The sequence below is a fragment of the Rhea americana genome, unplaced genomic scaffold (assembly GCF_003343005.1).
Source record: "Rhea americana isolate MKP2758 unplaced genomic scaffold, rheAme1 scaffold_37, whole genome shotgun sequence".
Lineage (NCBI taxonomy): Eukaryota > Metazoa > Chordata > Aves > Rheiformes > Rheidae > Rhea > Rhea americana.
Genome location: NW_028186501.1, coordinates 3,369,446 through 3,382,557, shown reverse-complemented (window position 1 = coordinate 3,382,557; position 13,112 = coordinate 3,369,446). Strand labels below are relative to the sequence as shown.

The 13,112-nt window shown below is 55.8% G+C and overlaps 1 protein-coding gene across 4 annotated transcripts in view; it reads right to left on the bottom strand.

The window, feature by feature from the left end:
- The window catches only part of TCF7 (transcription factor 7), a 60,328-nt gene continuing 47,216 nt past the window's right edge, over positions 1–13,112 (bottom strand). Inside the window, exons 6-11 of one of the 4 annotated variants that reach the window (XM_085312785.1) lie at positions 12,215–12,325; positions 11,895–12,057; positions 11,204–11,311; positions 7,304–7,352; positions 5,355–5,427; positions 1–420 (exon numbers count right to left, since the gene is read on the bottom strand). In XM_085312785.1, the coding sequence (XP_085168911.1) occupies positions 129–420; positions 5,355–5,427; positions 7,304–7,352; positions 11,204–11,311; positions 11,895–12,057; positions 12,215–12,325 (796 nt within the window). In that variant the 3' untranslated portion in view covers positions 1–128. Of the gene's footprint in view, positions 444–5,354; positions 5,428–7,303; positions 7,353–11,203; positions 11,312–11,894; positions 12,058–12,214; positions 12,326–13,112 lie in introns of all 4 variants that reach the window. The other 3 variants (XM_085312788.1, XM_085312786.1, XM_085312789.1) reach the window with 3 other exon arrangements.

Sequence of the window (13,112 nt, the reverse complement as noted above, 5' to 3'; positions counted from 1 at the left end):
TTTTTTTTTTTGCCAATGCCAGTTCTACAGGTGAAACAGGAAATTTGGAAGGGTCTCTGGTCCGTTGCAGTGGGCAGCAAAACCAGGCAGGAAAGCGAGGCGCCCGGCGGCGCGGGTGGCGAGCGGGACTACGTCCCCGCGGGAGGCGCTGCCGCCGCGCGGGGCACAGGCGAGCGCCTCGTGGTCGGTCTGGAGGAGCAGGTGGCGGTTCTGAGGTGCACAGAGCCGGGGAAGGGGTCGCTTTGCTCTCTGCGCGCGGGATCGGCAGGGGCGGCAAGCTTGTCGGAAGGAAAAGCGGAGGATACGCATCGGAGTGCATCGGGGGGAGAGGGAGGGGAGTCTATAGCACTTCCATCGGAAGAAACTGGGCTGGCACAGCGTCCTTCTCCTTGTAAGTACCGAATGCACTTCTTTTTCCTCCTAAGAACAGTGAAGAGAGTTATCTGTAAATAAAGGGTGAATTCACAGTCATTTATAAGATGTAAGCCATCGCAACATTCAGCGCAAACGTGGGGCACCACGTTAAAACCACCCGTTTACGGTGACCCGCTCCCGCTCTTCTCCCTGGCCTTGGCCTCGGTCGCGCTCTGCGCTCCCTGCTCGCCTTTGCCGGCCTCGTGAGCCTGGAGCTGCCGGGGGAAGGGGCCGCGGTGCCGCCGGGGAGCCCCCGCYGCGCCGGGGAGCCCCCGCCGGCGCCGGCAGCGCGTTCCCGGGGGTTGGCTGGCCCTGCGGAAGCTCCGGGTCGGCCCTCGGCAGCCTCCAGGGAGCCCGGCTTTGGCTTAGGTTATTTTACTTGAATGATTCAATGCAAGTTAACTCAGTGACCAAGAGAATTCGGATTAATTTTCGTCTGCCCCTAGAGGAGCCAGAATTATTCACAGCTCAAGAAGGTACCAAAGTGTCAGTATACGAAGAGCCAAGCGCTGCTCCCTACAGAAGCCGCTTCGCCCACGTTACCCATCGGGATTAGCTCAGTTGGTTAGCGCGTGGTGCTGCTAATGCCAAGGTCGCGGGCTCAGTCCCYGTGCGGGCTASGCTGAGGGTTGGACTAGATCATCTCCAGAGGTCCCGTCCAACCTTACCATTCTATGATTGTATCATCTAGGCACCGTCTTTCTGATGTAAAAGGAGCAGCTACGTATGCGGCTGGCATAAATGTGGGCTCAGGCCATGGGGCTCCGTGGACTGGTGGCACCAGCTTCCATGGGGCCTCCCCCCCCTTCCCATGGGCTGCTCCGTGGAGCCCAGGGCTCCAGCCCTGGTTGCTGGTACCCCTGCCCCGTGCGAGGTATGGGCCTGGACCTGCTGGTGTGGCACGCTGCACGGATATTTTGCCCTTGCAGTATCCTTCTTAGATGTGAAAGAAGCAGCCCTGCTTTTTTTCTTGCAGCAAGTGGCCCTTCCTGTGCCACATGCCTTCCCTGCTCCTTGTGACTGGATTTTGCTGCTGGAAGAGCACACTGTTACAAGAGTTGAATTCCGATGAAAAGGCCTCGACCCCTCAAAATATGGAAAAAAAGTAATTTCTCACAACCCCAGCACTAAGGTCGCCCAGCCAACCATACCTCTACTTCTGGGGTGCTGAATGGGGCAAAGAGGCTCCCACGGAGATGCTTCCAGACCATAAAATGCTGCATGCGCGCACATCTGCCTGCTGCATGACCAAACCAAGCCCCTGCATGTGGTCAGGTATGCGGTGCCATCCTGGTGCAGGACTAGGTACGACTAAGTCATCAAGCCACGTGGCCCACCACTCGCRTGAGCGTCTGGGCCATGCTCTCGGTTGGACACTGCAGACCCACACACRTGGGGAAAAGGTCTCCGTGATGCCCTGCCTGGACCCCTCCTGTCCTCTCTGAGGAACACCTGGGAAAGAGGCAGCAGGATGCAGTACACTGGCCAGCCACCTCTCGCTAGCTCATTTTTGGCTTTCCTTCTACAACAACACAAGTCAACTCAAACTCTTAAGAATGTCTTTGTGTGGCTCATTTTGTGCCGCTTCCTGGGCTTGTGCAGACTACATCTACTCACTTTTTTTGCAGCAAAAGCTTTTGGTCTCAGTCTAGACATACAGCTCTGAATCTCAAAAYGCTCTACACGCGGTCCTGCAGGACCTCTGTGCAGTGACACAGTTGATGTGAACGTGCTCAGCTGCTCGGGGTTGAGCAGGAGCGGCGAGCCCTTTTCAGGAAAGGGGAAGAACCCGGCCTTGGACCGGCTGGCAGAAGACAGCCTGAGGCTGTGCGATCCCTTTCTTTGGATGCTAACCTGGTGGGGGGCCCGAGGAGCCACACGTGGCTTGTGGATCCTTTGTAACTCACTGCGATTTGGAGGGTCCATCACCTTTTAAGCTGCTCTGCTGTTAGCCTAACTAAGAATAAAAGAAAATGGTGACAGTGCCCATGGCTTTTCTGGACAAGAAGAGATGATTGCTGTGAATTGTCTCTTAGGAAGCAGAGCTACAAGTGCAGAAATGCAATGTGGCTGGATACGAGAGGTTAGCCAGAACAAGTATCTGAGTGAATCTACAGCCAGCCCTGTGCTTTAAAAGCTTCACTGCCACACTTCTTTTTTAATGGAGAATGACAAATAGAGCTGGCGGAAGATTTATCCACAATAAAGACTGTCTAGGTGAGTATCCACATAGTGGCACCTATTGCTGCTTTTCCAGTAAGAAGCCCCTGGCTTCTTACCTTATGTTCATACCTTATGATCTCGGTGCTTTAAAACCAGAAATCCTGCATCGAACTTTCTGTACCTGGATTTGGGTATGATTTCACCCCATCCCTTGATGATGCCACTAAAGCAGCACCATTTAGCCTATGGTTGCCCAAGTTCCAGGCATCACCTCACACACTGGAATTACTTCTAACTCKTCCTGGATAGTTACAGTTAGTTCCTTTTATGTTGTCTTCTGTTGGGCGTTCAGGTTTTCCTCCTCCTCAGGTGACAGATCCTCTACGGCACCTGCTTTGACTCCTCCAGAGCGGCTCAGTACAGAGTTAAGCAACAGAGTTCTCYAGATGGCACCTTCGTAACCTTAAGGGCAGCAGCTCCTCTGCGGGAGGTGGCCTTGATGACTTTGCAGCCATCCAGCTACAGCAGCCAGAAGACCATTTCCCCACCGGTCAGCTCCCTGCCTCTGCCGTCTCATTTGAGGAAACCAGATCCAGCGGGGAGCGTGCTAATCCGCTGAGCTGCCTCGTGAACACCCAGCCCGCGTGAGCAGATGCAGTAACTGGTCCTGTATTAACACGACTCTGCGCTGGCTGTGACCAAGAGATGCAGCATTACTAGTGCCAGTGTCACGGTTAGCCATGGTGACCCGGTTAACGTGATAAGGAACACAACAGCCCTGCTACCCGGAATAGCTAACACTGAGGTCATTTTACATTGGCTGTAATTTTACAGCGTAGATAAACCCTGGGAGAAGCTGTATTTTCCACACACATTTCAGAGGCAGCTGCAGAAAGAAGAGTTTCAAAAACCCGTTTGTAAGATGACAGGCAAGTATCCATCCCTTCACTGCTCTGATCTGATTAGAAAATACAGGGAGAAAGTAGATCTGATGCTAGAGATGATTACTGATTAAATGAACCCTTTAGTGGTCTACAGCTAACATGGCTATTATTCAGCTACTACATATCTATCTATCTAAAAAAAATATGTAGGTATAACTCCCTGTCCCTAGAGCAAGCTGGACCAGTTTGTCCCAGGGAGGGAGAGGAAGGTGAAACCTCAAAAGCAGGAACATGCTGTTTCAACCAGTTAAACATCTCCTGGCATGGGAGGGAAATTCGCCGGTGGAAGTTTCTCTTAGCGGGTGCCAGGACCAGAACGCACAGGGCAGAAGCCCTCGAGCTGGCAGTAGTACGTTAGTAYTGGAAATTGCAGAACAGCTGTTACTAAAGCTGTTACTTTAGTGGCAAAGATTGAAAAAAAACCCCTGAGAAAGCATGCTAAGGTGCAAGAGCAGATCGGCGTTCGTGTTCCTCGGGCAGCACCRCGCAGCGTTAGCACCGGCGCTGCACCAAGAGCGTTCACACGAAGCAGGAGCGGCGCGGTAAGAGCTGCCCGGAGGCCGGCAGTCGTGCCCTGCGAGGCGTCAGCTCGGYGTTGGTCTTCGTGTCCCGGCCGGCACTGCTGCCGTGAACGACGGAGGCCACAGAAACACCTCGAGGACATTTAAGGGAAAGTATTAATGCGGCTTTAAGGGAACTCTGTCCTGCTTCTAAAGTAGGAAAAAATCGTGCTTGAGTGGCATCATCTGCTGTATAAATTGCAAGCACAGGACACTTCTAAGCTACTACTAAGCAGTAAAAAAAGCCCAGAGAGAAAGATAAGGTGTTCACAGCACCCAGAAGTACATGAAGGACTTTTTGTTCAGCCTCCTTCTTCCTGCCTGGTGACACTGAGCTCGTGGCCAGGGCAGGGACAAAGCTCCTTCAGGATATAATCAACTGAAAAAATAGCTTTGTGGAGGGTTGCTGGTAGATTAAACAGTTTTAGCTGCGATAAGCACACTATGCAATASCTTCCCCTTTAGTGCAAGGCCAACAACTCTCAGATTTTGCTAGACAGACTCTTTATGTGTTGGCATGTTGCTCTGTGCTACGGACCACAGACCTCTGCTGAGGCTGCATCCTCTGCTTGCTTGGGTGCCCAGGCCCAGCATTGGCCCTGAGCTTTCTCTGCCTGGATCCATTTGAAGACACTTTAAACCAGCTCATATTTGTTTGGTCCCTGCTTTAAGATTTGCTATTGCCTTTAGGTGATCATTCCTTAGAAGCTCAAGGCATGGAGCGCTTGCGAAGCGTCTCGTTGCTTGAGGTTATCATGCCCCTAATGAATGGAGCCACTTGGTGAGCCAACRAGAGCTGGATCTCAAAATACGTGGTTAGTCTCAGGTATAAATAGGAAAAAAAACCCACCTTAACTACTCACTCCTGGCCCTAGGATGGTATTTTTGAGACAGGGAATCATTAAAAGGGGAACAGAAATCCCACATCAGGACTTTTCCTAAAAATAGGTGGGGGATGAGAAATGACTCAACACCAAAACAGAGAAACTTCTAACACCAGGGAAGGAAGCGACCCACAAAGCATGTCAAACATGACGCGACGTTGCCTGCCAGGGTAAGAAACCCGGGAGAAGTTTGGACCTAGCACCTCGGCCAGCAAATGCTGCTCTGCGCCCCGGAGGAAGAGCGGCCGGGGGTGGGGGGAGCCCCGAGGAAACCCCAAACCCGCTTTGCCCGGAGCAGCCCCGAGCGGYGCCGCCGGCTCGTTCGCGTGTTAGAGGAGCCCGGGAGAACCCGCAGCCGGTGCCGAGGCGCGGAGGGGGTCGATACACACCTGCACGGGCCGCACCAGTCCGTTTGTTGGTTGAGGCCAAAGCGAGCTCTGCATTTCTTAGGAGAGGCAGGATCTGAACACAGAGGCATGCGCGGCGGAGAGTGGGCAAGGCAGAGGCACAGAGAGGAGGAGCAGCAGGAGGAAGAAAAGATGCAACGTCATTTTAGCCACTTAGCACAAAACTAACAGACCGCAATCCCGGTTTGCTGCAACGCAACTACGTCGGCACCACCTCTCCTGTAAAAAAGCGACCGTTAGGCAAATATCAAAGACCACGTCGAGCAGGCTGGAGGAGGAGGAGGAGGTCTGGGGACCGGCCTCCAGCTCGAAGTTTGGTGGGTTTTGCTCTCGCTCCCTTGCGTTTCCCTAGCTCAGCCGCTTCCTTCCCAGTCCGCGGGCGGGCGGGCAGAACTCGGCCCCGGTACGGGCGACGACCGGGAAGGTCACCCGCCGCCCTTGGCGGCACGTCCGATCCCTTCGCTCGGGAAAAGCTGCCAAGCGCAGCAGGCGCCGAGCCTCCCGCCGCGGGAGCCTTCGCGGTGCAAGAGGAGAAGAGGAAATATTGCAGAAGCAGGTTGAAAGCAGAGTTAGCACCAAGGAGACCTCGGCCTGGGCAACGCTACGCTGCCTCCCTGAACTCCCCTTCCGGCTCCGCGGCCCTCCCCGAAACATTGCGCTGTTGCTGGACAAACATGCCACTGACCAGGGTGGGGCCCAGTTTCCGTGGGTTTTTTTTCCCCTCTAGTGCCACAAATGGGATTCAAACAACATATTTCTGTGCTAGCTTCAGATTCCCTCCCTCAGATACCACTAGTGTTTCCTGCCGTTCCACCAGCAATCGTTTTCAAGCCCATAATGGGTGAAATATTGTTATTTTTATACTACACATACAACATACATCATATAAGCCTAGAAGTTTATATTTCCCTTATCAGTCTAGGCACTTAACGCAAGGCTGCAGGATTCGGGTTGCAGGGAAGCGTAACCCACGGCCACAAAGCTGGTGGAGCCAGGGCGGCGCTCGCAGGTAGCAACCACCCCACGAGCCGTCCAGGCTCCGCGGCAGGGCTCCCGTGCGGAGGGGCCGCGGCACCCCTGCCCTGCGCGGCACCCTGCGTGGCACGGCCCCGGAGCCAGGAGCTTCCGGAGGGAGGCAGCCAACAGCCTATCGTCCAGCTAACTTAATTTCATCGAAAAGCAACGAGCAGCGATTGCCCGGCGCGCTGTGCGTGGGAAGAGCTGCGAGGCGGCCGGGCAGCGCTGGCAGACCGCAGGCGCTGGAAGGACCAGGCGAGCAATGCCCGGCCGCTGCGGCCCTGCAGCACAGAGGGTGTTTTTTTTTTTTTCTTCCCTCCCCCCTTCTATGGTAGAAATGCTTCAAAACTCAGCGTGGGAATAGCCTTGGACGAGGCATGGGGAAATGTGCGTGGAAACGGCTGAAATCTGCCGAAAGGTTTCTAATAAGCAGAATTTTGCAGAATGAAGAAACCTGTCGTGCTGCTGCACAGGTTTGTAGTGTGACTTGACTTGAGGTCACTGAGAAGAAAAACGAGTTTTTGGGCAGTCCCCCCCCACACCAATACTGATGCATCTGAGAGGAGTTTTCTTCAACTAGCTGTATCCATAGGGCTGACGGGGGCATGGTTTGGAGTGGATTAACTTTCGTGACAGCTTATATGAAGTTAAACACTTGCCCAAACCTGATCTTTCCAGTCTTCATGAACTACCCATGTTCTAATTCAAACATATGCTTAGGAGTAAGTCACAGAAATGTTAACTTACTATGCCTTAAAAAAAAAAAAAAAGCATATTTCTTTAGTTAAGATCAGGAGRATAAAACAAAACACGGCAAAACACGACAACTGCTTTTCCCTTGGATAATCCACTCCGAGCAAAAGCAAAGTGACAACTACGGAGGAACGCACTCGGCTTAGYACCAAGGCATTTACCTGAGCTGGAATCTTGCTGCTTTTCCCGTGTTCGTCTTTTCTTTTTCCCCTAAGACACGAAAGGAAAGGACCGTTAGTCTGCGCTCCCAGAAGAGCAAGGATGCTCCCTGAGGCAGGGGGGCCCGGAGCGGAGGGAGGTCTGTGGCTCCCGGACCCCGAGTGCCCAGGTTATTTATGCAGACACCCCTTTTCCCCCCCCAAACAGCTCAGTTCAATACCCATGAAAACAAATCCAGTGGGAACTCTCAAAGGAACTATCATCACAATCATCAAATGTTTTCACAAATGATTACGGCTGTCATTTAAATTGCACAGATTTATTCTGGGCATGTATGGCAAAAAATCCCCCCCCCCAATTTCCAGCACCCCAGAGCCCCAAACCATAGGTGTTCTGACTAACCCCCAGCATGCCAAAACCACTACGCACACAAGCTGCACAAGAGCAGCAGGAGAAACTCGGCGGGCAGGGAGGCCACGTCGCCGCGGCCGGCCACCCCGCGTTCGACGGCACGTCTGCCCGGTGCCGCTTCCCGACGAGCCTGGGCAAGGTCAGAGAGCGTGAGGAGCCTCCGCGGTCGCAGCGGCGCTGCCGCTACGGCCGAGCCCCGATTTACACTGCAGTCTGCAAAAGAGCTTGCAAGGGACCATTTCTGCGAACCCAATGCAATAAAAAAACAGGTCATCTCTGCAGGGCGTTATTTTGCATGATAATCCAGCTCTTTTACTGAATTCAAAGAAGCACTGGAATTAACCACAGTGCGGTTTCACCTGCGCTGCACGGCAGGAGGCTGACCGAAGGATATTTAGGCAGAGATGGCCCCGATGTGCTGCAGAGCTGCAGCAGCCCTGAGCACATCGGTGGGAGCCCATGGCCCAGCCGCCGAGGAGCGCATTACAGTGTAAAAACAGCAACTCAGCTCTGCAGAAATATACCTAAAAGGTGTGCAGTGCAGTCAGCTTGAGATGTTTGTTGAAATTCTAGAGATGCGAGCTTGTCCTGCTGAGCCTCATGCTACTGGGTGAGAAACCCGACTTTTGCTTTAGGAATGCTGCAGGTTTCCATTAACCTCCAGGACTGCAACAGGAATCTTCAGCTTCTGAGACCTCCGAGGCTCCAGGAAGGAGAGATGAATACCAAGACGCCCTGGCRTAACGCTTTCTCTGGAGTCACCTTGTACTGGGACCTCACTACTGGGACTTGCCCGTGCAAGTGTGCTAGAGCTTTTACGCAAAAATATAACAAAACTATAATCACTGGCCTATCCTGATGTGTGTAACCTGGGAATCTGAACCATTTTTGCTCTAATCAATGGAATTAAACAAGATCTCCATCATTTCACAGCTCAGGACTCACCTATCRGTCTTCTGTTTTCTTCACTCTAACAGGAAAACACAACTTTATCCCCAGATTTGCCTCTCTGGCCCAGAATACATACTAAAGCTCTTTATATCCTACTGGCTTTGTTCATGAGGACACAGGAGAGCTGGAGCAAATCCGGCCTGCGTGAAAAACGCAGCTGCCAGGGCTGGCTTTGACCTGCGACTTCTTTTTATACGACTTCTTGTGGTTTGAGTGAAGGTGGAAAGCTCCTAACTGCGGTGATCTCTTCTGCAGTGTGGGAGCAACTGTATTTCCTGTCTGATATCCGAGTCACRTGCCGCCGAGGTGACCTACATTCCTCCTCCCCGCGCGGCAAAGCTCCGGGCACAGCAGAGCCTTTCTCGCAGAGACCACGAGCCCGGTGGCAGCTCCAGCCCGGCGCTGGGCGAGCGCTTTCAGAGCCTGGGTGGCCCCTAGCTGCTCRGTCCCCGGTGAGAAAGCTCTTGTGGAGGGCAGAAGCCAGCTGTCTCAGAGGAGGGACGATCCAGGGGGACACGGCCGGGCTCCAGATCTCACAGCAGAGCTCTCCAAGTTGATGGACAGACCTCTGAAGAACCATGGCAATGCCCTCCAGCCACAGCCACCGCGTCTCCCTCCTTCTCAGAAAAGGGCCAACAGTACCAGAGAGAGGCCGCGGCTCCTGTCCGCTTTGACAGCGTTTTCTGGGATCTGATTAAAATGTCTTCACAGAATCACTCTGTTCCCAAGTCTCCCTTTTTGCTATCAGCTGCTAAAATCCAGCTAGCTCCATGGGGCGAGACTGTCCGAGCGGCTCAGCGCTGGTCCTACCCTGCCAGCCGCGGTGAAACTCAGCTCAGAGCTGCTCGCTTCTGAAAATCCCCCTTTGGACCCAGTCAAACCGACTGTCTAGAGAAGGCACAGTGCAGGTTCCTCAGCTAGCGGCCACGGACGTGGCTCGGAAATGGCCACCAAGGCCGGCGAATCTCCCTTCAGGGAAAACCGGGCAAGGCCACCACTGCTGGCTACTGCAGCTCCAGCCGCTGATGGCCACCGCTGATGGCCACTGCGGCTCCAGCCGCTGATGGCCACCACTGCTGGCCACTGCAGCTCCAGCCGCTGATGGCCACCGCTGATGGCCACTGCGGCTCCAGCGCTCTGCCTACGGGCGCTCCCAGTCCGGCGCTCAGCAGGTTTTGGGGACGTTAGCTAAATCTCACTGCTGAGAACCACTTCTATTTGATGAGTTGCTCAGCTGTCCTACTCAGCAGCTGCTGCCTGATTTTGGGGTTGCTTTTTCTTTTTTTCCYTTTTTTTTTTTTTGATCTGCAAAGGGTTTTCTTTTTTTTCTCCTGTCGGCAGCCTTGGGTGGTGAAGGGGCTCACCAAAGAACTGGGCTTAGCTTGCGAGCTGCCAGCGCAGGCGCTGCTGTCGTCTCACTCAGACTGCGACCGGGCCGGGTGGAATCGCAGCTCCAGAGGGAGGACAGAGTCGGAGGCTGCAGATGTCCCCCCCGGCGCAGCACGGGGATGGCTGCTGGTGAAGCAACCCCACCAAGAGGTCTGAAGCTGAACTCCACAGCCTGGATGCAATTCACACAAAGCAGCTTTCGTTTTTCTATTTTGCCTTTTAAAAATTACTTTCCACTGCCGTGGAGGCTTCCCTAGGACACAAATTGCAAACGAACTGTACTGGAGAACGAGCTTAACTYGCAAGGACTGCCTCCCGGCGACCCAAGGCACCCTCAGCCCGGCACCTGGCAGAGCGGTGGCATTCCCCGCGGAAAGGCCACACAGCTCGCTAAGGATTAGCAGCTTTGCCATGCTGCTGAGCACCTGGCAGCGTGGCTCCGGCAGATGCACCTGAGCCAGCCAYGGCAGCGCAGGATTCAGCAAATCCCCCTCCGAAAGCGGAGTACGGATGGGGCTGAGCGCCGCGCTGTCGCCGTTATGGAGCCAGCAGTGCCAAGCCAGGTGACGTATAAAGCTCATGCACGAGCACAAACTGAAGAGTTCAGTAAACTGCAACAGCCTTCTTAAGACTCTCCTGGCAGCTTCTCCCCGTGCCTCTTTTCTGAACCGCTCTGCCTGCACAGCTGTCCTGGGCCAGCCTCTCAGGACTGCTGCCTGAGGTTCTCCAAGGAGGAGCTTCTGGGCAACTGAACCTCCAAAGGTCATTCACACCACTTAAAAGTTCATCTTGATTCAGTATAAATGGTACTGGTATTTACGGGGGCAGTAAGTAAACTGCGTGTATCATCTCTAGTTGTTAGGAAAGTATAATGTTCACGCTACAGCTATGAACACTATGATTAACATGCCAAGGGGACGGTCAAAATAGTGCTGAAATGGGCATTTCTATCCGTACGATTGCACAAACATCCTGCGCGGCACTATGGCTGTACAGCACTAGAACGAGCGCCAAGAGGCACYCTCAGAAACTACAGTAACCGGCAAAGACAGTAAATTTGGTAGAGGACAGCTTTCCGGTTCGCTAGACCATTCCCAGCGATGCTATGGGGGGGAGGGGGGTCGTTAGCCCCCGGCGCGTTGACCACTCACGTAGTTATCCCGGGCGGACCAGCCTGGGTAGAGCTGCATGTGGAGTTGCCGCTCCTTCCGCGCCAGCTCGTAGTACTTGGCCTGCTCCTCCCGCGACAGCGCGTGCCACTGCAACGAGAAGCGCGCGGTGAGACCGGTGGGACCGGCTCCGCGGGGTCCCGGGYCCTTCAACCCCCGGCCCCCCGCCGCGGGCGCTGCCGCACCGCGACGCCGCGGCCACGGCGGGGAACCTCCGACTTGGCAGGGCGCAGCAAGAGCGCGCGGCTGCCCGGGCTGAAGAAAAGCAGCGGTAGGTAGCAGCAGGCCAAGCGGCGCTGCATGGTGGGTCTTGCTGGGGACAAGTGTCCTCCCTCGCCAGCCCTCGGGTCTCAGGCTGACTGAGGAGGATGGAGGACGTACGCACGGGACCAGGGTGGCAGCACCTTCGCTACTCTCAAAGCTCTGATCTCCCTCCGAGCGGTTTCCTGTCGCAGACAGCAGAAACCCTTGCCCGCACGCCGGAGGGGATGTCTCTAAACACACCCAAGGATGCTCTAAAAATCAGCGCCGGGCGTTTGCAGGCCACCGACTGCCCAGGGCCTTCTGGAGAAGAGGCCTGATGTGACAGAGCTGCTCGGCTCCTCCGGGACGGTGGAGGGGACGGCGGCTCTGCCCGGGGATGATGGGCCCCGAGCCCAGCTCGTGCTCTCACCCTCCTTCCTAAGATCTGGTTGATGGCCGCGCTCTCCTTCAGGGTGCACTCGGCGATGACTTTCGCCCGCATCTCTTTCATATACAACATGAAAGCGTTCAGGGGCTTCTTGATAGTGGGCTTCTTGGCTTCCTTCTCTCTCTTTGGTTCAGGTTGAGGTTTCCTTGGCAGAAAGCAAAGAGAAGCAGTTAGCACGGGGAACGCTGGGCGGGCGCGAAACCCCGTCGATCACAGACATCAACAGGGACAACTCAGGCGCGCGCCAAAGCGCTACCGCCGCGGGGAAACGCCGGCTCTGCCCGCCGCGACTTCTGACTTACATGTTTCGGTCGTAGTGCTCCATCTCCTGCTTGCCGGAGTGGGGCACGATGGCCGGGTGCGGGATGCCGGTGGTGTGCATGCCGGAGCCCAGCATCAGCGGGTGGGGGAACCTGCAAGGAGGCGCGGGTCAGCGGGGCCGCGCCGCCCCGGCCGCGGCGCGGCTCTCGCTAGATGGCACTCTGGGTTTGGAAGTCGCAGGAGCAAGACCGAGCGAGCGGGAGGACGCGGCAAGCACAACGCTGGGTGCCGGCCGGCGCGGGCGGGCGAAGCGGCGGCTGGCGGAGGCTGCGGCACATCTGGCACATCTGGCAAGCCCGGGGCGCGGACCCGGCAGAGCCACGCTCGGGCCCTTCCTCTCCCGCCGCGGCTCCGCGCGGCTTTAGCGAGCGATCCCCTGCCGCCCCGAGGGGAACAYGCGGCAGGTCGGGAAAGGCCTTCCCGAAAAAAACCAACCCGCAACCTAAGCCGGCCGCGCAGGGATCGGYGGCTCCTCCACAAGGCGTTCGCAGCTACCGCGTCCCCGCTCCTGCAATATCTCATTAGCGCTGCGGGAAGAAACAACGAACTCCAGCCGACGTCTGGATGCGAGAGGTGAGGACCACCCCTGAAGAGGATCCGAACTGCAGCCCTGCGCGGTGCGCCCGGCCTCAGCAACGTCGCCCACCGACACGGCAGCGAGCTCCCGCGAGCTCCCGCCGGCCTCYGAGCCCCGTCCGCGCTCCGCGGAGTTTCTCCGAGCTTGGTGCTTTCTGCCCGCGGGAGACGGGCGCCTCGGTAGATACGCTGGCACCCGAAGAAAAGCTGCTTAGTTCAACGCAGCAGCAGCAGAGCCCGCAGCACGATCCTTGCCGGCCCGGGCGTGCGGCCTCGTCCGCGGCAGCCCCGCGCCGGCGGCCC